The sequence below is a fragment of the Pseudorca crassidens genome, chromosome 13, assembly GCF_039906515.1.
Source record: "Pseudorca crassidens isolate mPseCra1 chromosome 13, mPseCra1.hap1, whole genome shotgun sequence".
NCBI classification, from domain to species: Eukaryota; Metazoa; Chordata; class Mammalia; order Artiodactyla; family Delphinidae; genus Pseudorca; species Pseudorca crassidens.
The window spans coordinates 22001929-22025216 of record NC_090308.1 but is presented as its reverse complement, the minus strand read 5'-3'; the positions used below and the strand labels follow the sequence as shown (position 1 = coordinate 22025216).

The following is a 23288-nucleotide window of genomic DNA, read 5'->3' as shown; positions in this document are numbered from 1 at the left end:
TAGTTTTCCGTTCAATAAAACAGTGATATACTATGCAAGGTTGTTATGAGAATTTAACTTAAATATGGAAAGATAATTGTATATGACTTGAGACATCTTAGGCAGGCTAAAGTTTATTTTCTGGTTTAAATATAGCACAGGCATGCACATATTAGAGAATATTTGCATTTACCATAGTTGGGAAACAGAAACAATTCTCATTTTGATTTTAATTTATAATTTTCTCTCTGGCAAGTCAGTGGTATCTCTGGGCCTTAGCTTCCACATCTGTAAAATGAGGGGCATGAGGTGGGTGACCTAGATTTCTGCAAGCAGTGATATCCTGCTAAATGTTATTGATAATAGAGATCCAGGTGATTCAAAATGAAAACATGTATGACGTCAATAACTGGTCTTACATACAGTGACCCTCCTACTTTGGGAAATTCATGACCCCTGTGCTATGGCTTTATGTTTTTCCCAAAGTAAATCATTTTCCTCTTTAATACTTAGAAACTATGCCTTAAACATAGTATGTGCTGAGTAAGTATAGATTGATTAGAGTGAAGCAAACATATTTTATGAAATCAAATATAATCTCAGCCTAGAATGGAGTTCTAGTTTAACTTTATCATAACCAGGAAAGAATAAACAAGTTGATGTTTTTCTATCATATAAGAATCCTGATTATTTAAAAAAATATATCTTGTGTTACATATATAATACATATATTTAAAATATACGTAAAGGCATATATGTTAGTGTTGTATATATATTTTGAAGTACACACATGTGTGTGTGTTCTTTTCTCAATTTCTGGGTATTTGAGTTGTGAATCTTTGCCATGTCTAACACTGGGCACTGGGTATTTTGCAGTGAATTAAGTGGCCATGATGCCTGACGTCATGGAAATTGTCTGCGTCTATATCATATATGCATCCAGAAGGCATACATATTATGTGTGTGCATGTAGAACTTTGTCCTTTTTTATTCTTTACTTTTTTGTTTAGCCTGGCTCATCTTATGAATTTGTGGTATTTAATCAATAAAAAAAAAATCTGACAAAGAAAAAGCAAGCAAATAAAATTAGATGAAGAGTGCCAAGAAAAATAGTCTTGAATTTCAGAATGTGTACCACAAGATTTTCAGATCTCCACCCCCCCACACAAAAAAACCCTGAAGAAACAAGAAACCCAAGCCTTTCTCTATGTGGGATGAAGGGAATTTGTACCTTCGTGTACTGGCATTAAACAGTGTCACGGAATGAAATGAAGATAAGTCGGTCATCTTAGAGATATCCATTTGTTTTTTTTTTTTCTCTCTACTTACATTTTTATTGGATATAACCCAAAGAGTCAAAGAGGAAGCAGACAGCAAAGGGCTCCCACCCAAGCTATGTCCGAAATCTATTTTATTTTACTTCTCTGTATTCCTTACCCCAGTTACCAAAGGGGGTCAAGAGGAAAATGTGATAGTTTAATCTGCCATAATGCTATTCCAGTTATATCTAACAAGATGCCACTCATCTTGAGATGATTTAATCACACCTTATTCAAACATTCTTAGTGCAGAATGTTCCCTCTAGCCTTCCCCTAAAATCCTGGATCAAATCAGCTGAGCATTGGCCTTATCTTTTCTTTTTTATTTCTTTTTTTCAGTCTGCTAAAGACAGCCAAAGGATCAGCACATTTACATTACTTGGATGTTGTACCAAGTGGGGTACCATTGGGTATACTTTTTTTCATTAAAATTTCATTAACATTAAAATTTGCCTTTATTAAAGGTTTTGATAGAAAAGTTACTCCAACATGAAATTTTCTTACTAAAGTCCTTATTTTTTATACTTCTGAAAAGACTGTACCCTAGGAGGTAGATGCACATCTTTTCACATAGCTTCTATATCACTAGAAGCCCTGTAAAAATATCAAACTGTGAATTGAAAGGCTGTACCTAAAAATGATATCATGAAGCAAATTGATAGAACGAAACAGGATATAGTGGAGCCTTTGTCTTTTGCTTCAGCAGCCCAAATCTAATTGTTGAATAATGTGTTTTAGAGGACAGTGGTGTCTTTCATTGAAACGCTGTGCAAAAAGTTCCAGCCAGGCAGTGTGCTATTTCTAGTCAAGTGTATGGAGGGTTTACGTACTGAGAGCAGCTGTACAGATGTTAGCATAGGAGCAACTCCGAAGCCAGTTCAAATGGAAACTTAGATTTGTGTCCAAAAGGTCTTACGTGAACTATAGGTGTTTAATTTTCAGTTCTCCAGTGAGCAAATGTTTAAACATAGTAAACAGAAATGACAAGCTAGGCTATCCTTTAAGGTTTTGCTTTTCTCATCTTCTTCTGTGAAAAGGGTCTTTGTTGTGTTTGAGTTGCATTTGTTGCTATACATTAAGTTTTTCATACAGTCACTTAGAACATTTTTCTTTTATGTTTTAGCCGAGAGCTTTGGCCTGCATTTGAAGTTCAGCGTGGTTCATATATTTCTTATTGACTGTTGTTTGTTATGAGACAGAGGAACTTCATCTGCATTGTTCACTTTTGAATCGTGACTTATAGTTTTGTAGAAGAATAATTGTAAAACATCATAAAATAATATCCAGAAAAATGGTGTGTCAGAGAAAAGTATTTTTGATAATTTAAGAAAATATTCCTTTCAGGCAAAATCATCTATATGCAAACTATTAATATCGCTTTACAAGCAAATATTAACTTTCATTAAAATTTCAATAAACTTCTTTTGTTTTGGCTCATTTTGCATAGTGAAGCTAGCAGTTCTACTTAGAGCAGTACCATTCTGGCTGGGTGGTCCTTCAGAAAAATGCCTGATGTCTTACTCATCCCCCAAATGGAAAGTTAGCCAATTATATTGGAGAAGAAAATCATTTTGATTTCCTTGAGTAGAGATTTTACTCAGATTATCTTAGCAAATAATTTTCAGAAAAGATCTGTTATCCAGATATCTCCTACTTAATTCATTATTAAAGAATCAAAAAATCTAAAGTTTCTCACCTTTTTTGGATTGAGATTTGATGCCAAAATGGCATATAGCCTTCCCACCATATACCCTTCCCTGGGAAAATGATATATGTGTTTCTAAAGCTTTGTATTTATATTGGAATCCCAAATCGCCATTGTTTGAAATTTCCCTTTCAGTTTTTCTCTAAGATGGACTTCCTTAATGTCATTTCAATAATCCCTGGGGCTCAGTCTGCCTAAGCATCAGTGTTATTTTGATGAAGGGGGGCGGTGACTGAACTATGCATGATACCTGGTACTGAACCAGAATAATATTATACCTATTATTATTGGAAAATAATAATAATGGGATCGTGAAAGGAATCTGTATGTTAAAATAATATTTCCCTTTCCCTCAAACAACACGGCAAAGCTAAATGATCGAGAGCATAGAAGCAACTTCCAGACATTTCGAATGATGGCTCAGCTCCCTCAGTAGTGAGTGAAACAGTTATGTGCAGCCTGAGTACTCTGACACTGTCCAGCGACGGAGAGGTTTGCCCCAGTTCAGCCCTCTCAGACACTGACCAACTTCTGTTCTTAGGTTGCACCTCCGACTGGAAACACGCTGCCCTGTTTGCTCTGTAGGCCAACCAGCCCACCCACTTTTGGTGGCTTGGCTTCCTCTCTGGCTTGCCTGCAGGTGTGACCTTATTCCCCCACCTATAACAAGTCACTCTCCCATTTTTCTGAAGTTTAAAAATAAAGCTGGCTGAAAGAAAACAGTAAGCAAGTAGATTTTTATGTTCTCCTGGAAACTTATAATTATGCAGCTTGGTGAACTTCATGAACTTCTTCCAGTGTTTTTGCTGCAGACTTGTGATTGATGTGGAGGCTCCCTCAGGGCAGAGGTGAAGCAGTTTAACTGTGGAGAAGTTGATTGAGTTGCCTGGATATGCATAACCGGCCAGAGGCTGTACAGCGTTACACCTACATCGCCTTGTCCCCGACCCAGTGCAATCTGAAATCAGATAAACATTTTGGCAATGGTGTGGCAAACCAAGGTTCAACCTCACTGCTCAATAGGTGCATTAATTTTATGAAAGTAATAGATGATTTTTTTTCTTTTGTAAAGTAAGTTGGTAGGCATCAAGAACACACAAAAGCAGCTATTTTAAGTAGAAAGGAGGTGATTTTTTTCCCTGATGTAACCACACTCTAAATCTTCACAATCTGTCACAGCTTGCTCTGTAATTCTAAGCCAGCAATATTCAAAATAGCACAATAAGTACTGTTAGCAAGATGTGGAAATTTCTTGAGCAGTCGGAATATATCCCAGAAGCCAGGATGTTTGCCGAGCATTAGCTCTACTTGCATTCAACCTGCACTGGCTGATTCATGGCTCCGAAGTGGACAAATAACACAAACAAGCTGAGACTCATGAATACTCAAAAAGACCCTCTTGCCTCATAATATCTTGAGCTGTACGTTGGCATACTCCTTTCCTTGGGGAGCATCAGATATCTTCATGACTCTCCTGGAAGTTTCTTCCTAGTGGCGGGAGCAGTTGAAGCTCTGATGTGTGCGAGGCCCTAAGTTCATCACTCATACTAGGGTTTTAGAACCATAAGAGACATTCTTTCAGCTGTGGAAACCAAGACCTCAATGGCTAGTCACTAGCCAGGGGCAGAACCCACTGTGATCCACTTGCAATATATCCCAAATAGTCACACAACCATAGATTATTTCAAGATAAAGGCAATTTAATCCCCTGTCATCTGGCACAAAGTAATCACTCACTAAATGCTAGTTGCTATTACAGTTGTTATTTTTATTTCTCTGCATCTCCAGAGAAGACGGGTTGATGACTTTTATATGTGTTTATATTGCTTATATTCACATTAAAAAATACCTTGCAAGGTATAACTTTAGATCTGGAAAGGATCTTGAGAAGGCTTCTAGTTCAGCTTCATAAGCATATTGTTCTTGCTACAATGATTTTTTTATTGTTCTTGCTACAGTGTTTTTTTCCCACAACAGTAACAATTTTTTTTTTTATCAGATAGACCTTGTGATTTAGCTAGAAAGGAGTTGGACTAGAAGAAATCTTTTTAAAGTTCAACTTTAGAGTTTACTGAAAATATCTTGAGATAATCTATTTCTTTCTCTCCCTCTCTCACACACTTCTCTAATGTATTTTACTTGAGGTCTATGTGCAAAGTCAACATTATATAAATACTTTGAAAAGTAATTAATTCCAGTGATGGATTAACTTAAGGCAGGTAACAGTTGTAAGCAACCTATTTATGTATAAAATAGAAAGTTTTAACGAAAAAACATTAAAAAAATCTATATTATGTAATTTTTACATCAGCTCTTTCTTATTACTAAGATGTTTACATTAAAAAGTATTCTGTAAAGGGGCAAAATTATGCCAGTTGCATCTATAATTTGCTTTGCTCCAAACCTTGACTATTTAAACTGCTTCCATTATGTGTACAAACCTGAGTGTTTTTTGTTTTTTTTATGTCTTCAAATTAAAGGCTCATTTGGAAAATTTGAGCTAAGATATATACACTTACTCAGCTACTACTGTCTTCTTCCCAATATATTCTCCCAACTTATTAGGAGGGCAAGTTTGTAAAAGCAAAACTAGTTGTAGCTATTAATTTCAGGGACTTTACCTGCACCCACATAACAAGGACCTTTTAATCCTACCTTCCCTCTGACCACCCTCTGATAAACATATGTAAAGATATTTAAAAGAAAACTGAAAATGAATGGAAGTAGGGGCCCAGAAAATTGAATAAATGAATGAATGAATAAACGAATGAATGAACAAACTGAAATATGGCTAACATGCTCTGCTATTAAATAACAACCACAGTCACAACAGTAAAAATGAATATGATTTGAGCATCTCACTTTGAACCAAGTACAGTCCTAGTACTTTACATGGATATCTCATTAGCTGCATTCATGTGCTTAAGAAGTTAGTCATGCGCTATTTAGCCAGTAATTACATCATTGCCTTCATGGGTATTAGAACTATAATTAGCTTTTATTAGGCTAAGACATTCTCTACTTATGTTGGTAATATTTACCAATACTTTTCTGGTTAATGCTAACATAAACCAGTTTTACCCTGCAATGCTGCCTAGATAGTCCATATGGAAAGATTTTCTGTGACATTCTCAAGTAAAATGAACATTAGGTGAGTGTTTATTTTTTTATAGTTCCCTCAGTTTCTTTTTTAGGGGTAATAATATGTCAAAGTAAGACAGATCTTCGATAAATGCTACATTGGTCACTTTGCTACCTTTTTATCTTACCCATCAACAGTTAGGCTTTAATTCACTGAATCCTTGTAGAATTAATCTTCCTTTACCACTGTAACTGCTTTTTTCTTTCCACAAACAAGCTGCCAGGATGGTTTGCTGTCTTTTGTCTCTCTTCTTGTCATCCGTCAGCCCTTTGGGTTAGGCTGCTGTGATTCTTACAACAGTCTTTGTTCACTGGTAATTTTGTGTTGTTTATGTGTACAAGGGTTAGGTTTTAAAAAATATCTGCTAAATACAAATCTGATTATTTTACTTTCCCCTAATTAAGACCTTTTTATTTTCCCTACTGCTTTTATTACATTTGAAAAAGAAAGTTTTTAGCATTGCTTGCAAAATCCTGTGGAATCTAATCTCTGCCTATCTTGCCATCTTTATCTCATGTTTCTCCCCACTTTGCACGCTCTGCTTCAGCTAAACTAAACTCTTAAGTTACTGCTCTCTCTCACCCACAAGCCTTTGCAACCTGCTGACCCTACTGCACAGAACCCTCTCTTCTTTTTCTCCTCTGCTTCCCTTCTTCACTGGCCCACTTCTCTGCTGCATTTTCAGATCTCAGTTTCTTTCTCATCTGTTAGGAATGGCTCTGTTTCTACGAAATCTAAACTTTGGTTATGGCACTCATCTACCTGCTCTATTAGAGCAATTTTCACATTGTATTATCACAATCTACTTATTTATCTGTATTTGTAGTAATCTCTACATTCCATAACATCAGGGATTATATCTTGCCCACAACTGTATTCCCAGTGCCCAGCACAGTGCCAGGCACATAAATGCTTTACAAGTATTTACTGAGTGAATGGTTATGGGGGGATGGTGAGAGATGAGTTAGAAAGGGTGAACAGGACAAATATGTAGTGCTATATGTGTCATTCAAAGAAGCTTGTCTTGTTAGATTTCAGAGAAGATTTCAAGTTAGAGAAAACATTTTATATTTTTAGTTTTTTTTTCAATTCTTTCTCATTTTGTTTTTATTTGTGTTTAAATTAGAAACAGTGTAAGAATGCTAGCTACAGGGTGTAATATTTTTTTTATTTTATTTTTTAATTAGTTATCTATTTTATACATATGAGTGTATATATGTCAATTCCAATCTCCCAATTCATGCCACTCCCCACCCCGCTTTCCCCCCTTGGTGTCCATACGTTTGTTCTCTACGTTTGTGTCTCTATTTCTGCCTTGCAAACCGGTTCACCTGTACCATTTTTCTAGATGCCACATATATGCGTTAACATACATTTGTTTTTCTCTTTCTGACGTACTTCACTCTGTATGACAGTCTCTAGTTCCATCCACATCTCTACAAATGACCCAATTTCGTTCTTTTTTATGGCTGAGTAATATTCCATTGTATATATATATCACATCTTTAGCCATTCATCTGTCAATGGACATTTAGGTTGCTTCCATGACCTGGCTATCGTAAATAGTGCTGCAGTGAACACTGGGGTGCATGTGTCTTTTTGAATTATGGTTTTCTCTGAGAAAACATTTTTGTACTTGCATTTGCATTTTCACAGATATTTCTTGTAGTGATGGGGAGGATGAATTGGAGGTGACAAGACTATTGACAAAAAGACTAGTTACTGAGCTTTTCTCCAGGAGAGAAAAGACAAGAAACTTAAACTAAGTAGCCATGGGAATGAGAGAAGGGGATAAATGAAAAACCATGAATAAAATCATATATGGTCATGGCCCTTGACAAACTATTTTAAGGGGTGTGGAAGAAGGAAGAGAGAAGGGATATTCAGAGTCCTAGCTTGGATGATTTTCTTACAACTAACACTTATAACACGGATAAGTGGTTTGAGGAAAGATGTTTGGATTGAGGGATCTATGAGATATCCAAGTGGAGATGTTGAGTAGACATTCTCGAGTGTGGGTGTGGTGTGCACTAGACCATGTATGTCATCAGCATTTGGACATAATGGAGGCCTATGTTTAGATGAGATCACCCAGAGAGAATGAACATGGGGGAGAAGAGCTGAAGAGAGAGGAGAGCCCCATAAAGGAGTGGCTTGGGGCACACTTGGTTTTAAGGATCAGAAATCCATAATGCAGGATCAACAGAAGTGGCACGGTAGGTGTAAGAGTTCTTGTCGTAGAATCCAAGGAGAAGCCACAAAGAACAGCTCCTCCGTTGATGACTGGACATGGCATGTCTAGAATTAAAGTCTCTGCTCTTCAAAGTTCTGGTTTTCTCTCATCTCTCTGTTCTTACATTTTTTTCTCTTTCTCTTTTCTCTGCCCATCAGTGTCTTTGTTTGCAAGTGGCCAAGGAAGCTGCTACTTTGAGTTTATATAACTTTGTCATTCTATTGTTCATCGTTTTCTGAATAAATTATCTGTGCCTCTAACTTCAAAGAGAGGGAATCTGACTGAGTAGCCAAGCCCATGATTTGGTTCCCTTCAGGTCAGGGGTCCTCCCCTGGGGTCATGGGACAAATACAACTACCAGAGATGTAGGAGAGGCAGATCTTCCTGGGAGCAGGTGCGTACGTGGAGATTGTGAATAGCTTCTGGCAGTATGTTGTTACTTAAAGGAGTGCTTTTCAGATTTTAATGTGCTTGCAAATCACCAGAAAATCTTGTTAAAATACAGATTTTGTTTAGAAGGTCTGGGTGATTCCACTTGTCTAACAAGCTCCCAGCTGATGCTGATGCTACTGGTCTGAGGCCCATACTTTGAATTGCAAGGATTTTAAGGGCCAGTAGAGCAGAGGTAAGCTCAGAGAGGGCAGAGAGAAAGGCAGGAGGAGAGCAAGGAGACAGTAGGAACCGAGTGGAGAGACTCAGAATCAGGGAGTGTTCAGAGGCATCAAATGTTACAGAGCATGAGTAAGATCAAATTGGAAGCCTCTTTAGTATAAATAAACTGCATGATTTTGAGAATTCTTTCAACAGTGCTCAGAAGTCTATGCGTTAGAGAGCAAGAAGGTCCATGGCTAGATTAATACAGAGTTAGGGGTTTACAGTGCAGGAAGGGAGGGGATAAGAGACTTGAATGTATTAACCAGAAGGTAGACTAAGTGATAGGCCAAGCAGCTGTAGACTGTTTCAAATGGTGCATTGCCTTTAGATTATTATTATTATTATTATTTTAACACCTGGAGAAAAACTCAGCCATTACTTAAGAGAGAACAGTTTCCCATGAGAATGTGTGTGGGTGGGTGTGCAAATGCATGCATGTGTGCTTGTGTGTTTAATCCTCTTGCAAGGGATATATATCTACATAATAAGCTGACTCTAGAAGGATTTACAGCCGTTCACTTGTTTGGATCTCCCCACAGTATTAGCTTTTGCAGTTACATATGGAATGTTTTCATGCCAAGGTGATTATGGAAAGACAGGATTCAAAGTTTAAGCATTAACAATATTACAGACAGAAATGTGTTTGAGGGTGTGGTGCGTATGAATCTCTTTGGAGCTTCAAAAAATTGTCAAGCTTAATGGTGCCTCACCAAGAAACCTTCACTTCAACTTTTTGTTAGTTTTCTAGCAAGGCCAGACTTAATTGAACTCATTCGAGTAGAGTGGTACACTTTTGAACCCAGGCCTAAGTCACTGCGGTACCTTCGTATTCATGGTGCTTCCAAAGAACATTTTGAGGTTGAAACATCCCAGAGGGAAATCAGACAATTTTCCGGTTAACCCTGGGGAAGCCAGTGCTTTAGGAGGAGTTTGAGAGCAAACAGATATCCTTCCTTGGCTTCTGAGAGTTCTAGCAGGAGAATGGAATGGACAACGTAACCTTGGTGAAAGAGTGACTTTCCCCTGGACGGCAATGCTCTCTTTGAGTGCAGAGCTTGAAGAGGAGTGGTGAGGGAGTGCGGGGATGCTTGCCAAGTCTGTCACATTAACAGAAACGCAGATGTCACAGCCAGATTGCCTTCAGATTCCTTGCCATCCTGAAAAAATATGCATAGAGGCCTGAAATCACTTAAATTTAAATACTTACTTTGATGAAGTCATTCAGTTCTGTGTATTATCAGTCATTTAACACATGCCAGCATCTAAAGTATTATTTATATTTTACGTTTCAATGATGCTATATCTGGCAGCATTTCTCTTGATCTGGAGCAATGGTGTGTGGCTGTCCTGGCTTGGTAGTGATTAAGGCATCAGGCTGATCCTGGAGCTCTCAGTTGCTGCCCTTAGGCTTAATCTTCAGAAACCACCAAGGCTACTAAATATTTTAAACCTTTTTAAGCAACTCATTGATTAGAATTTAATAGATTCACATAGGTAATTCAAACAGTGACTTTGAATAGATGCAAACTGAACAGGCAACTGAAAGGAAATTTTCTGGAGATATTTTTTTCACCGGCCAGATTTTACAGCAAATTTATTAGTGTCAGTTTTACACACATTCAAAATAAAAAAAAAAAAGATTTAAGTACATTCATTTCTTCACCACTTAACACAGTATAGGAAAATCAGTTATTTTGTCTACAGATGTGGGTTGAAAGCCTCTAAAATTGATCTCTTTCTATTTATCTCTTAGGATCTGATACTCCTGTCTTAGATTTTAAAGCACATAGTATTTGATTTATAGAGAAGTACTTACAGCAAAGGTGGAGTAAGAATCCAAATCTCAGATTTAAAAAAAATGAGATAATGGTTCCATTAAATCTAAATCTAAGTGTTCTTTATAAATTGAGATAGCCTTTGGCATAACTGGGAGGTTTTCCATTTCAGATTTGCGTTTCTTTGAAGAGTAAAGTTTTGTGAAAATATGCAGAAGTAAATTATTACTCAACATTGCAAGCATAGGCAAGAACCAAGGGTGGAATTTGGTTTGTTTGTTTAGATTACCGGAAAACTGCTTTTACGAATTATGAGTATGAATATGTTATTATATCTGTCTTTGAGAACAACTTGAGCCAGATGTTTTGAGTTGGCTCGCTTTTAGAAAATGTTAACTCTGGTTTTACCAAGCCCTCATTCAGTGGCTACTTCAGTAGCCATCTTTTTAAGTAGCCCTGCCTTTAAGAGAAAACAAATTAATTTCTTCATGAACTGGCTCACTGTGTAGGAATCAATTAGCAGTGACATTTGATTGCTCCAAGTGGACAAATCCAAAGCACTACATTTTAGACTCTCTAACATTCGTTACTAAAATATTTCAAAATTAGTTTCTTAAAATACATCAATGTTAGCGTGATTACACTAAGTTTAAACATGTGTTTACACTTAATTTCATATGTTTAACTTTGAAATTGCCCATTAAAAAGCATTGTCTCTTAAAACAAGACTTGGGCTCATCACTTTGCTGTGTCTTTTGTTTAATCTTGGCAACTTTTTTCCTCCTCTAGAAAAACACTAGACTTATATTCAAAAGAGCTGGTTTGAACCTTGGTCCTGCTATCAATTAGATATGTAACTTTGGACAAGTTATATAATCTATAATAGTCTTATTCGTGTCATCTGAAGAGGGAAGAGGTACTAATTCCCAGGGTTGTTATGATACCAAGTGAGATAATCTATGTGAAAGCCCTTTACTGTGATCTATAAATATAATGAACACCATGATACTGTGCCTAGTTTAATTGACATTTCATCCAATTAAGATAATCGCTATTTGGTAGCATTATCTCTAAATGCGGTTTAGCTACTGCAGATGAGAATCACATAGAAGAATGCTTTAAGTGCTTTTTAAGTGATTATTATGGGTGTCTTCTCTTTCTCTTTTCTATCACAATGAGTGCCTAAGGGAAAAAGTGATTCCGTTAAGGTGGGGTGCTACTTTTTCTCTCTTAAATTATTGATTCACAGATTTTGTTATAGTAATGATTAATAATAGCCAACATTTAAATAGTGCTAACTCTGTGGCCAGTACAGTTTCCAGGACCTTCCAGTATTAATCTATCTAGTCCTCCCTATAACCATGGGTGGGGGGCACTTTTATTACCACCAGTATAAAGTGGTGAAGCTGAGGTACAGAGAAATTAATTTATTCAAGATTACATGGTCAGTGTGATCTGTCAGATTGACTTGTTTGTATACCTTTCATTAGCTCTAGGGAAGAATTTGGCAAAAATAATGTATCATGATAAAGACAACAATGAACGTTAGCTGGGTCTTGGATGTAGGGGATAGCATCTCACTTTGGAAAAATGATGCTGCTTGCATGCATGTTGGAATGACACAGAGACCGTATCTTATTTTCCTTTCTTTTTTTCTTTTATAATCTCCAGTGCCTTTCACTGGATACATTACTGTTAATCTACTAGGATTAGTTCTCTCTCCTGAGCCCAAGGTATAGTAATAGAAAGCTAAATGTGCCAGAGAGGCAGGCCCCGCTCATCTCAGTCTCTTGCTGTGAGTGAAACCATTGGAAAAAAGAGCCCCGAAACCCCATCCAAAGAGATATCCCAGACCTTATGCGCTCAGCCATTTTTTGGACTTAGACTTTGGTTGACTTAGTTTCATATACTGTACTTAGTCATTCTTTAAGTTAGGTGTGTTTTCTTTCATTTAAGTGACTCATTTATTTGTTCTTAAATTTAACAAATTTTATCAAAGGTCTCCCATGTGGCAGGGGTGCTGTGAGTTCCTGAGGGGTAAGATGGTGACTATGACAGTACATACCCTCTGCTTGTTCAGCCTAGAGAATAGTGGGAGAATCCGACAATAAACAAAATAATCTCACACATGGAATTAACCCAGCTGCTACAAGGAGAGGAGCATCGTGCTCCAGGGATGGATAAGAGAAGGCATTTGGGGCTTCCCTGGTGGCGCAGTGGTTGAGAGTCCGCCTGCCGATGCAGGGGACACGGGTTCGTGCCCCGGTCCGGGAAGATCCCACATGCCCCGGAGTGGCTGGGCCCGTGAGCCATGGCCGCTGAGCCTGCGCGTCAGGAGCCTGTGCTCCGCTACGGGAGAGGCCACAGCAGTGAGAGGCCCGCGTACCGCAAAAAAAAAAAAAAAAAAAAAAAAGAGAAGGTATTTGGCTAACACTTGATGATCATAGATTGTTTTCTCTGTCTATCCTCAGCCCTGTAAAAGATGTTGGAGACTTAGGGAGAAAGAGCCAGAGGGAGGGCAAGTTAGAAAGAATGGTTGGGGAGCAGAATTGGCAAAGCAAACCCCTGCATAACACAAGGTGGCCACAGGGAAAGGAAAAAAGAAAAACCTAACTCTAGCAGCATAACACATCTAAATCCTTGAATATATCACTGTATCATAGAAGAATAAGTAATACTTGTACTAACTACCGTTTTCAAGAAAAGTCATTGCATATTCATTCTACTCAACTCAGTAAAAGAGGGAAGAACACAGTAAGTTGAGAGTGAGTTCCATTAACCTGGTAGAAGTCTTTTACTTTTAGAAAGTGTATGTGTCAGTTTTATGACAGTTTATTTATCCAGAATGTTGGATAAATGACATTGCTGCCTACATTTATACAAATGTTTAAAAACAACATGAATATTAATTTCAAAAGCATCACTAAATAGAAAGACAGTAGACCTTGGTTTCTGGATCCAGCTGGTGACCAGGCCGTGGATAAGTACTACTTGAGAAATAATTGATTGCTTTACTTTTCTTCCTACCTCTTATTATCATCTGTCATTACATTATTGTTTGTTTATCTTTGGGTCCAAAACTGAAGTGTAAGAATCATTCAGACGGAGACTTTGTCTTTCCTGCTCATTGGTATATACTACTTAGAATAGTGCCTGGCGTGTAGCAGGCACTCAATAAATATTCACTGAATGAATGAATAAATAAGATAATCGCACAGGTATATAATTACCAACTAAAATAAACAAGCGGGAGAAGTGAAAGTATTTTTCAAAACTATAAGTACTGGGCTTCCCTGGTGGTGCAGTGGTTAAGAATCCGCCTGCCAGTGCAGGGGACACAGGTTCGAGCCCTGGTCCAGGAAGATCCCACATGCCACGGAGCAACTAAGCCCATGAGCCACAACTACTGAGCCTGCGCTCTAGAGCCCTCGAGCCACAACTACTGAGCCTGCGAGCCACAACTACTGAAGCCTTTGTGCCTGGACCCCGTGCTCCACAACAAGAGAAGCCACCGCAATGAGAAGCCCGCGCACCACAGTGAAGAGTAGCCCCTGCTTGCTGCAACTAGAGAAAGCCCGCATGCAGCAATGAAGACCCAACGCAGCCAAAAATAAAATAAATAAATTCAAAACAAAACAAAACTATAAGTGCTTCACACATACAAGGTGATGCTGTTTATTTGAATTTTAGAAAAAACTACAATCTGCCAGAAGATAACTTGTTGAATTTTTTGTACTGGTAGCTAGCTTTCTCTTTAAACATTTATTTCCTGTTTCTCTTCCATGGTTTGTAATATTGTTCTACATTTATGGTTCTATAAGATCCCCTCCACCCCAGCTCAGTTAGCCTGTAGAGTAGAGATTCTTCATCTGAGTCAGTGTACCTATGTGAAATCCAGTGTTGTCTCCTGAGGCCTCATGTACTCCCTGAAATTGTATGCCAAGGGCAGTGGCCCCTGTACACTTCACTGGAGGGAGTTCCCCTGACTTTTATCAGATTCTCAGCATTTATGAGCCCCCAGTTTAAAAAATCAGTGCTCTAAAATTTTGTATTTTTCTTTTACTTTTTGTTGCTCGCTTGGTTTTTCTTTTTCTTCTTGAGATGGTTTCATTTTCCTTTTAATGTTGATGATTATGTTTTGGTATTTTAAAATGTTTACTGTTTGATTGTCCCCATTGTGTGGTACTCTTGGGTAATTACACGCCTCTGATCCCAGTCCTTCTCTCTGTCTTTCTTTTGTCTGCCCAGCAGCGTGGGGATGTGCCAACTGCAGGGTTGTCCTCTCCAACCCTTCTGGGACCTTTACTTCTCCGTGCTACCCTAACGACTACCCCAACAGCCAGGCTTGCATGTGGACCCTCCGAGCCCCCGCGGGCTATATCATTCAGATAACGTTTAATGACTTCGACATTGAAGAAGCTCCCAATTGCATTTATGACTCATTATCCCTTGATAATGGAGAGAGCCAGACTAAATTTTGTGGAGCAACTGCCAAAGGCCTATCATTTAACTCAAGTGCGAATGAAATGCATGTGTCCTTTTCAAGTGACTTTAGCATCCAGAAGAAAGGTTTCAATGCCAGCTACATCAGAGGTATGTAAACCAAAGGCAGCGCCAACCTTCTGGTTTCATTTAGCCTGTTCTACAATAAACACGAGGACCAGAAGACGGTTATGCTCTTTTATGTGAATGTGAATGATTAGGATTAGAATTTAAGTGCAAGAATCTGTTAGTGTTCTCTGAACGTTCTCATTAGTGATATAGTTACCAGATCCAAAATCTGGTTACAGTAGAGCTGAATTCTTTTATATTGTTTATATACAGAACATTTAAAGGCTGCTTGAAAGACCCTGTAGATATCCCACAGCTAATAATTGAATCTGTAATTCTAACATCTCTCCGTCAAACATTTAAAACATTCTTATTTGAAGTCCTTTTATTTTAGGCTTTTAAGATGTTGCCCTTTTCAGGAACTAGGGGGACAAATGTGGGAAATAAACATATAAATTTAAATGTAAAAAGAGCTATGTATAACTGAAGCTAATAAACAGCAGAGCCTGAGGAAAGCCCCTTGAAAATGGCTAATTGAAGGAAAGAAATATATTTTTATCAGACGTATTTCCCGGGTTCCGGCATATCAGAACATTTAAATAATCTCATTCTCTCCAAGCCAGTCTTTCCTTAAGGAAATCTCAAGCTTTGAGACTGTGAGATTTAGTTATACTTTTTTTTTCCTTCTGAGCTGCTTAAGTAGGTGTTATGTATCAAAAAAAGAAACAGAAGAGAAAGGCACCATTCTGACCATTATTATTACAAATTGTGTTTTTGGTTTCAGCTTTATTTACTGTTTGTGACTGACATTAGATATATATGTGGTTAATTGAAACACGCATGCTTTAATTTTTCAAATAATGTTTTAAGGTTATAAAATACTGTAAGAAATTTGAAGATTAAAAAAGAAAAGCAAATTAGAATTACCTGTACATCTACCACCCAGCCATAACCACTAATAAAATGTTGATGAACATATTTCCTTCCAGCCTTCTTATTTTAACAATGCATGTAGAATACTGGTTACATATTGTATAAGTATCCCTTTGGGTAAGTAGACCTAGAAACTGCTTTATATATAAGAAGTAGACTAAAAAATAATCATTCTATTAGATTCCATCGTGAATTTTTGACTAGAATATTATATTAAAATGATGTTATTACTATAGAGCTATTCTTGGTATGTATTAAAATATATTCAAACTAGTATTCATATGAAGCCAGTATTGAACAGTATTTTTGGGGAGAGCTACTTCTCTCTCAAATCAGTACATAATGTTTCACAATATCTATAATATTAGCACAGAGCTAAATCCATTGTGTTACTTAATAATTTTAGATATGTCACAGAAGGACTAGGCTAAAGCATTTTTATTTTGAATTTGTCATGCACAGAATTATAGTAATCTATATTAGTAATCAGTAATAGCTGTATATTGACTATGACACAGATACCGCTCCAGCGCTTTGAGGGGATTAACTTATTCAGTTCCTATGGCCCACCTGTATAATAGATGCCCTTCCCTTTGTTTTATGGACAAGGGAGCTAAAGTAGAGTGGCATGCCCAAGGTCACAGGGCACTGTGTGGGAGAGCTGGGCAGGGAGCTCCACTGTCTGCCCTTTAACCACTGCTCTTTACTGTCTCTCAGAAACTAGCTCACATGCCCAGATGTAAAAGAAATATAGCTTAAAATGCCATTTTTGTTTGTTTTTTTACCCGACTCCCTCTCCTCAGTGGAATTGTCTTTGCCTTTGATCCTAAAATAGCCTGGTGATGGGGAAGACAAGTAGGATATGGGGTGTCTGAAGGGAAAGGGTAGCACAGGAATGTTTGAGAAGGGTGAAAGTTAATGAAAAATGGAACTATTAGTTATTATGTTTAGAAATTATTTGAAAAGAAACATAGTTTTGAAAATCATAATGTATAAACAGAACTTTCTTGAAACCAGTAGGTTCTTTAATTTTCCCCCCCACCCAAATCAGGGATTTAAAAAAAAGAAAAAAACTGTCACCTTGGCAGCTATAACTGGAAGGTTTAGGTGTGAGAGCCAACAGTGATTAGAGTTAAAAATGGGTGGGGGGCTTCCCTGGTGGCGCAGTGGTTGAGAGTCCGCCTGCCGATGCAGGGGACGCGGGTTCGTGCCCCGGTTCGGGAGGATCCCACATGCCGCGGAGAGGCTGGGCCCGTGAGCCATGGCCGCTGGGCCTGCGCGTCCGGAGCCTGTGCTCCACAACGGGAGAGGCCACAGCAGTGAGAGGCCCGCGTACCGCAAAAAAAAAAAAAAAAAAAAAAAAATGGGTGGGGTTTCTTATTGTTATGGGTATAAGGTACTGGGTTGGTGAAAGAGAGTGGTGGACAGAGAAAGAGGAGAGTGTGGGACAAAGGGTGGGTAAAAGTCAATTAGTAGAGAGTGTGGAGGGGTTGGCTGTATCAGACATTTTGCATCTCATTAGTCCATGTCTGACGTTAACAGGCTTTATCTGTTACTGTGTTTTGTCCTAGTTGCCGTGTCCTTAAGGAATCAAAAGGTCATTTTACCCCAGACACTAGATACTTACCAGGTATCTCTTGCAAAAAGTGTCTCTATTCCAGAGCTCAGAGCTTTCACACTCTGCTTTGAAGCAACCAAAATTGGCAAGGAAGACAACGAATGGACAGCTTTCTCCTACTCAGATGCATCCTTCACACAATTGCTCAGTTTCGGAAAGACCAAGAATGGCTACTTTCTATCTATTTCTGGCTCAAAATGCTTACTAAACAGTGCGTTACCTGTAAAAGATAAGGAAGATATTTTCACAGAAAGCTTTGAGCAGCTCTGCATCGTTTGGAATAATTCTTTGGGATACGTTGGTGTAAATTTCAAAAGAAACTATGGGGCAGTTTCATGTGATTCTACCATTAGTAAAGTTATTCCTGGGAATGGGAAATTGTTGCTGGGCTCCAATCAAAATGAAATTGCCTCTCTAAAAGGGGACATTTATAACTTTCGACTTTGGAATTTTGCCATGAATTCCAAAATCCTCTTCAACCTCAGCTGCAATGTGAAAGGGAATGTGGTGGACTGGCAAAATGACTTTTGGAATATCCCAACCCTAGCTCTGAAAGCTGAAAGCAACCTCAGCTGTGGTAAGTCTCTGGCATAGTCACTCTTTAATTTTTTTCCATTGTTCTATGAATATGTTTGTCAACAAGAAATTATATAGACACACATCTATGTGTGTGCTTACCAGCCATACATATTCAATCAAAGCTTTAGTCCTACCATTTTTAACTTTTTCCTGTATCATAAAATATCACATGGTTTATACCTAATATAAACAATTGTGTATAATTATTGCGTCTCATATAGAAATGTTAACCCCAGGACTAAAACAAAAGAAATTAATAAGTTACTGTCTTTAATCATGAAGATGATACAGTGAAAAGCTGACCTTTGTTCATCCTAGAATGAAATTTCCAGAGCATTACTTAAACAATCACCACCTAAAAGAATGGTATTTACAGGGCTTCCCTGGTGGCGCAGTGGTTGGGAGTCCGCCTGCCGATGCAGGGGACGAGGGCTCGTGCCCTGGTCGGGGAAGATCCCACATGCCGTGGAGCGGCTGGGCCCGTGAGCCATGGCCGCTGAGCTTGCGTGTCCAGAGCTTGTGCTCTGCAACGGGAGAGGCCACAGCAGTGAGCCCGCGTGACAGGCCCGCGTACCGCAAAAAAAAAAAAGAAAAAAAAGAATGGTATTTACTTAGCCAATATTAAAGATTGTTCATTTTATGGAAAATCTTGATAATCAGGAATTATCAATTTTCTTTAACTTTTTTCTCCATTTATTTGAAAATGAGCATTTGTTGTTTGATAAAAATACTATTGTCTTTTTGGTTGCTCTTTGGGAGACTTTAAATGTGATATTATTCTGAGGAGCTAACTGCAAAATATTTAGGGAAATAATTCTAAGTTACAAAAATTATATGAAAATAAACTTCTAGCAATTATTCTCTGTGTACATAAGTCAATTAAGTCCTTATTTTACTGTAGGACTGAGTCAAATATAAAAAGTATAAATTTCATTATCAATGTCATGACTAAATCTAAGGTGTTGATAATATATATTTTTTTAGTCACAGAGATAACTGTCAATAAAGGAGGGATAGAAGGGGCCTAATATTCAAAAGTCATTTGTATGTGACTTTGGAGGGAATTCTATCAGAGCTTCATTCCCAATACTTTTAACAAAGTAGGACCCACTGTGAAGACCTGAGGTCACCTGCCCTGTTTCCCTGACCTGCGTTTGCCCTTCCAGCCTGGGGGGCTCCTGTCACCTATCCCTCTGTGGGCCACCCATCTCTCCGTGTGGTCCCTAGTGCTCCTGAAGATGGTGGGAGGCAGTTATGTGATGTCTTTTGAGAGGTATTTCCTTGTGGGCTGTTGGAAAGAGGGTAAACCTCCTGTTCCAGGAGACCCTGGAACTTTGTAAGAGTTAGTGGTGTTCCCAGCATCATCTCATTCTGAGATTAGCTACAGAGAACGACCTTCAGGGACTCCCAAGAAGTCTTTCACTCAGCAAGGGAACTGAGAAAATCACGTGTGTGTGTTTGGTGTGGCATGGTGAACAGCGAGGAGAGGGCAGTGGTGTACTTCCTATGTTCAGGGTGATTATCTTTAGTCTAGGGACCTGTTTTCATCATATCCTTGGCCATTATTAAAAACTCATAATATAGACTATTTAATATTTGCCTTCCTGTGGGTCAGTATTTGAGGACTATGACAGCCAAAAGAAAAAAAAGAAAAAAGGATTTGGCTAGTCATATTAATAGTTGCAAAATACTTAAATTATACTTAAATTGAATGTATATTATGTACTAGGTACTGTTTTAAGTGCTTTATGCATGGTAACTTATTTCCTACAACATAGATCCCATGATGTAAGTTTTGTTATTAACCCCATTTTGCATGATGTGAGTTTTATTATTAATCCCATTTTGCAGATGAGTAATTGAGGCACAAAGAGATTAAATAACTTATCCAAGGTCATTTAATTAATAAGTGGCCAAGCCAGGAATTGAAGTCACAAAGTTCAGTTTTAGAACTGTGTTCTCTTAGACTGTCTTTCAGAATAGGCAGGACTAGAAGATGAGATGTAGTGCTAGAGTAGGCGAGTCATTTCTTGCCAAGATGAGGAATACAAAGGTCCAAGAGCTGTCTCTTCGGGCCAGAAAGCACTGCTGGCCAAAACACTAGCTTTCCCAGGTATTAGCATGGTATTTGTATTAAACAAAATAAGGTTTCTTTCCTGCAGTGCTTCTTTGATACCTTAATATAATAAAATGTGAGGACTGTAGTATACAAGAATTCCTAAACTTATTTTAAGAAATCCTCTAGACCCGGGGTTGGCAAACTAGGATGTTTTTGTAAATAAAGTTTTATTGGACCCAGGCATGCGCATGAGGTTTTATATTGCCTGTGGCTGCCTCTGTGTTAACAACTGCAGAGCTGACTGTGAGCGATGACATGGCCCACCATCCTAAAACATTTACTGTCTGGCCCTTTAAGAGAAAATCTGCCAACCCCTGAAACTAGACCAATAAAATCAAAGGGTCTAGTTTTCTGAAGCACACACTTTGGACAATACTGGAAAAGACCTGCTAGATCTTCTGGGCCAGAGATAATAGACCAGTCCCTCAGGGGCTAATTTAGCCCTTAGACATAGGTGGTGGTGGCAGCACTGCTTTGTTTTCATTTATTTACATTTGTTCCACGCAATGCTTTTAAATAATGATTTATTTCCAACATTAAAAAATTTGATTTCACATAAAAATGAATGTTTGGATTCTCTGATAAAGAAAAAATGAACACTAGTCTAGTGTTTCTGCCTGAGCAATGCAGCTTAAGCTAAGTGGTGACCACCCCCTTTGAAGGGGCTTTCCAGGTGCCCTCGGCCCTTAGCACCCTCCATACTCTCCCCACGCCAGCCCCCGGTAGATTGACTTTGGCCGGGGTAGGCACTCATGTTTGAGAATCCCAATTTAGGCCACGCCCTTCACTTTATAAAGGGCAGGAAACTGAAGCTTAGAAAACACAAGTGGCCGAGGCAGTTGGTGGGCTAAAATTCTCGTCTCCTGTCCCCGTGCCCAGGGGTTATACTTGGGAGTCCTCATATTTTCTTTAACACGGTTTTTAAAGCTCCTTTCCAAGCCTTACGATTACTGGAAAGCATCAGATATGTGCTCGTGGAGCTCAGCCATTGGTAAGTTTTCAAAATGACTTCAATCAAAGGAGTAGCACAAGTTTACAGAGTCAGTGTCTGAGTTCCTTTAACTTTTATAGTCATCTTCTTGACATTCCACAATGACGCTAAACACCCCCGTTCCGTACAGTCAGATATCCTGGACTGTATATCAGGACTAATAACAGGAGAGGGAGTTTCCTGCTGCTTAATCATAAGCTTTGGGAGTTGAAGAACCCAAGTCACTTATTAACTGACAGGAAATACCTGTATCAGAGATTATATCTAAGCTTGTTAGCTAAGCAAAACTTGAATAAGTGAAAAAAAGTATGCTCTATTAACATTTTAACCTTTCCTTTTTTCCAGAACTCTGTGGCTTGCTGTTTTTGGTAATGGTAATTTCCCAAAACTAATGATCAGTACAGTAGCCAATGGGAAAACAGAATTTCATGCCTAACATTCCATTGGCTTGACAATGTCTGTTAAATATGAGCTTTCATTCCAGAGTCAACTTGTGATAGAAAATGAATAGATTTTCCAAAGGTCTATTGCTAAGTAAATTTTAATATGAAAATAGGATGGTAGAACAGAACTGACTGCATTCAACATTAAAGCATCCTGTCGTTTGTTTCAAATATTAAATATCCTAACCTTAATAAAATCAATATTTTATTAATAAACGTTTTAGTAATTTCATAACTGGACTTTTGTTTTCCTATGCTGTTCTAAGTATAGTTAGGGAATATACGTAATTAGGAAATTTCCAGCACTTTTTTTTTTTAATCATGGTTAATCTTGTCAGTCCTTTTCAGAAAGAAATGCTTTATTTAGCAGCAATTCCTTTTCATTTTATATCATCATTCTTTTTCTTAGGACAATGTTATTAAACAATAATGAGTTTTATAACCTCCGTGGCTAGACAGTTTCCCTAACGGACTCTTTAATCATAAGTGCAAGTATTTGCCTGAGTTATGATTCGAGTTTAGATACTGACTAATGTCCATCAATTTTCACAAAGTACAGATAGTGCCTTCTATACCAGTTATATTTATTTTACTCATGACTGCTCTTTCCTGAGTGCTACTGTGTAACTCAATGAAGAGTCTAAGTTCAAACAAATTACATTTATTTAAGAAGCATTTATTAATCACTTCCATTTATTAACCACTGTGGATGTAGAGATAAGACACAACTCACAAGTACCCAAATTTGATGTTAATCCTTTTCTAGAAGTTTTTGGATTTGGACCGACTGTTGTTTTCCTCTCTGAAATTTTATACTTAATTACCAAGGCTTCATCAACTCCTGGATTCCTACCCTTTCATTTTCAATTATTGCAGTTTTGTCCCTCACAGCCATAAAACTCTGATTCACTATTGGCTCCTTCCTTTCATTCCTAACAAATTACTGAGTGTAGCATTTTTAGATGACTGAATTTTTTTTAAATAATAAAGATGAAATCACTCATCTTTACAAAGGATGTTATTCTTTGAAGATGCCCAAACTCTTTATGAGCATAAATGGCATCCAAAAATAATTTTATTTTAAATATATTTATGAAAAAAACCAAATTCAATTTAGTAACAGCTGCAAAGAAGGAGTTGAAAGGGATTATTATTTGTCTTATTAGTGCAACTCACATGAGAGTTTAGCTCTGTCAGCTGTTATTTGGATTGTCATTAAGTTGGGTGTGAGATGGGTTATTGGCTAC

At 38.0% G+C, this 23288-nt stretch overlaps 1 protein-coding gene across 6 annotated transcripts in view; it reads left to right on the top strand.

The window, feature by feature from the left end:
- The window catches only part of ADGRG6 (adhesion G protein-coupled receptor G6), a 136962-nt gene that overhangs the window by 48971 nt on the left and 64703 nt on the right, over positions 1–23288 (top strand). For all 6 annotated transcript variants that reach the window (XM_067701919.1, XM_067701914.1, XM_067701916.1 and 3 more), the window contains exons 3-4: positions 15059–15400; positions 17863–18486. In XM_067701919.1, the coding sequence (XP_067558020.1) occupies positions 15059–15400; positions 17863–18486 (966 nt within the window). The remainder of the gene's footprint in view (positions 1–15058; positions 15401–17862; positions 18487–23288) is intronic.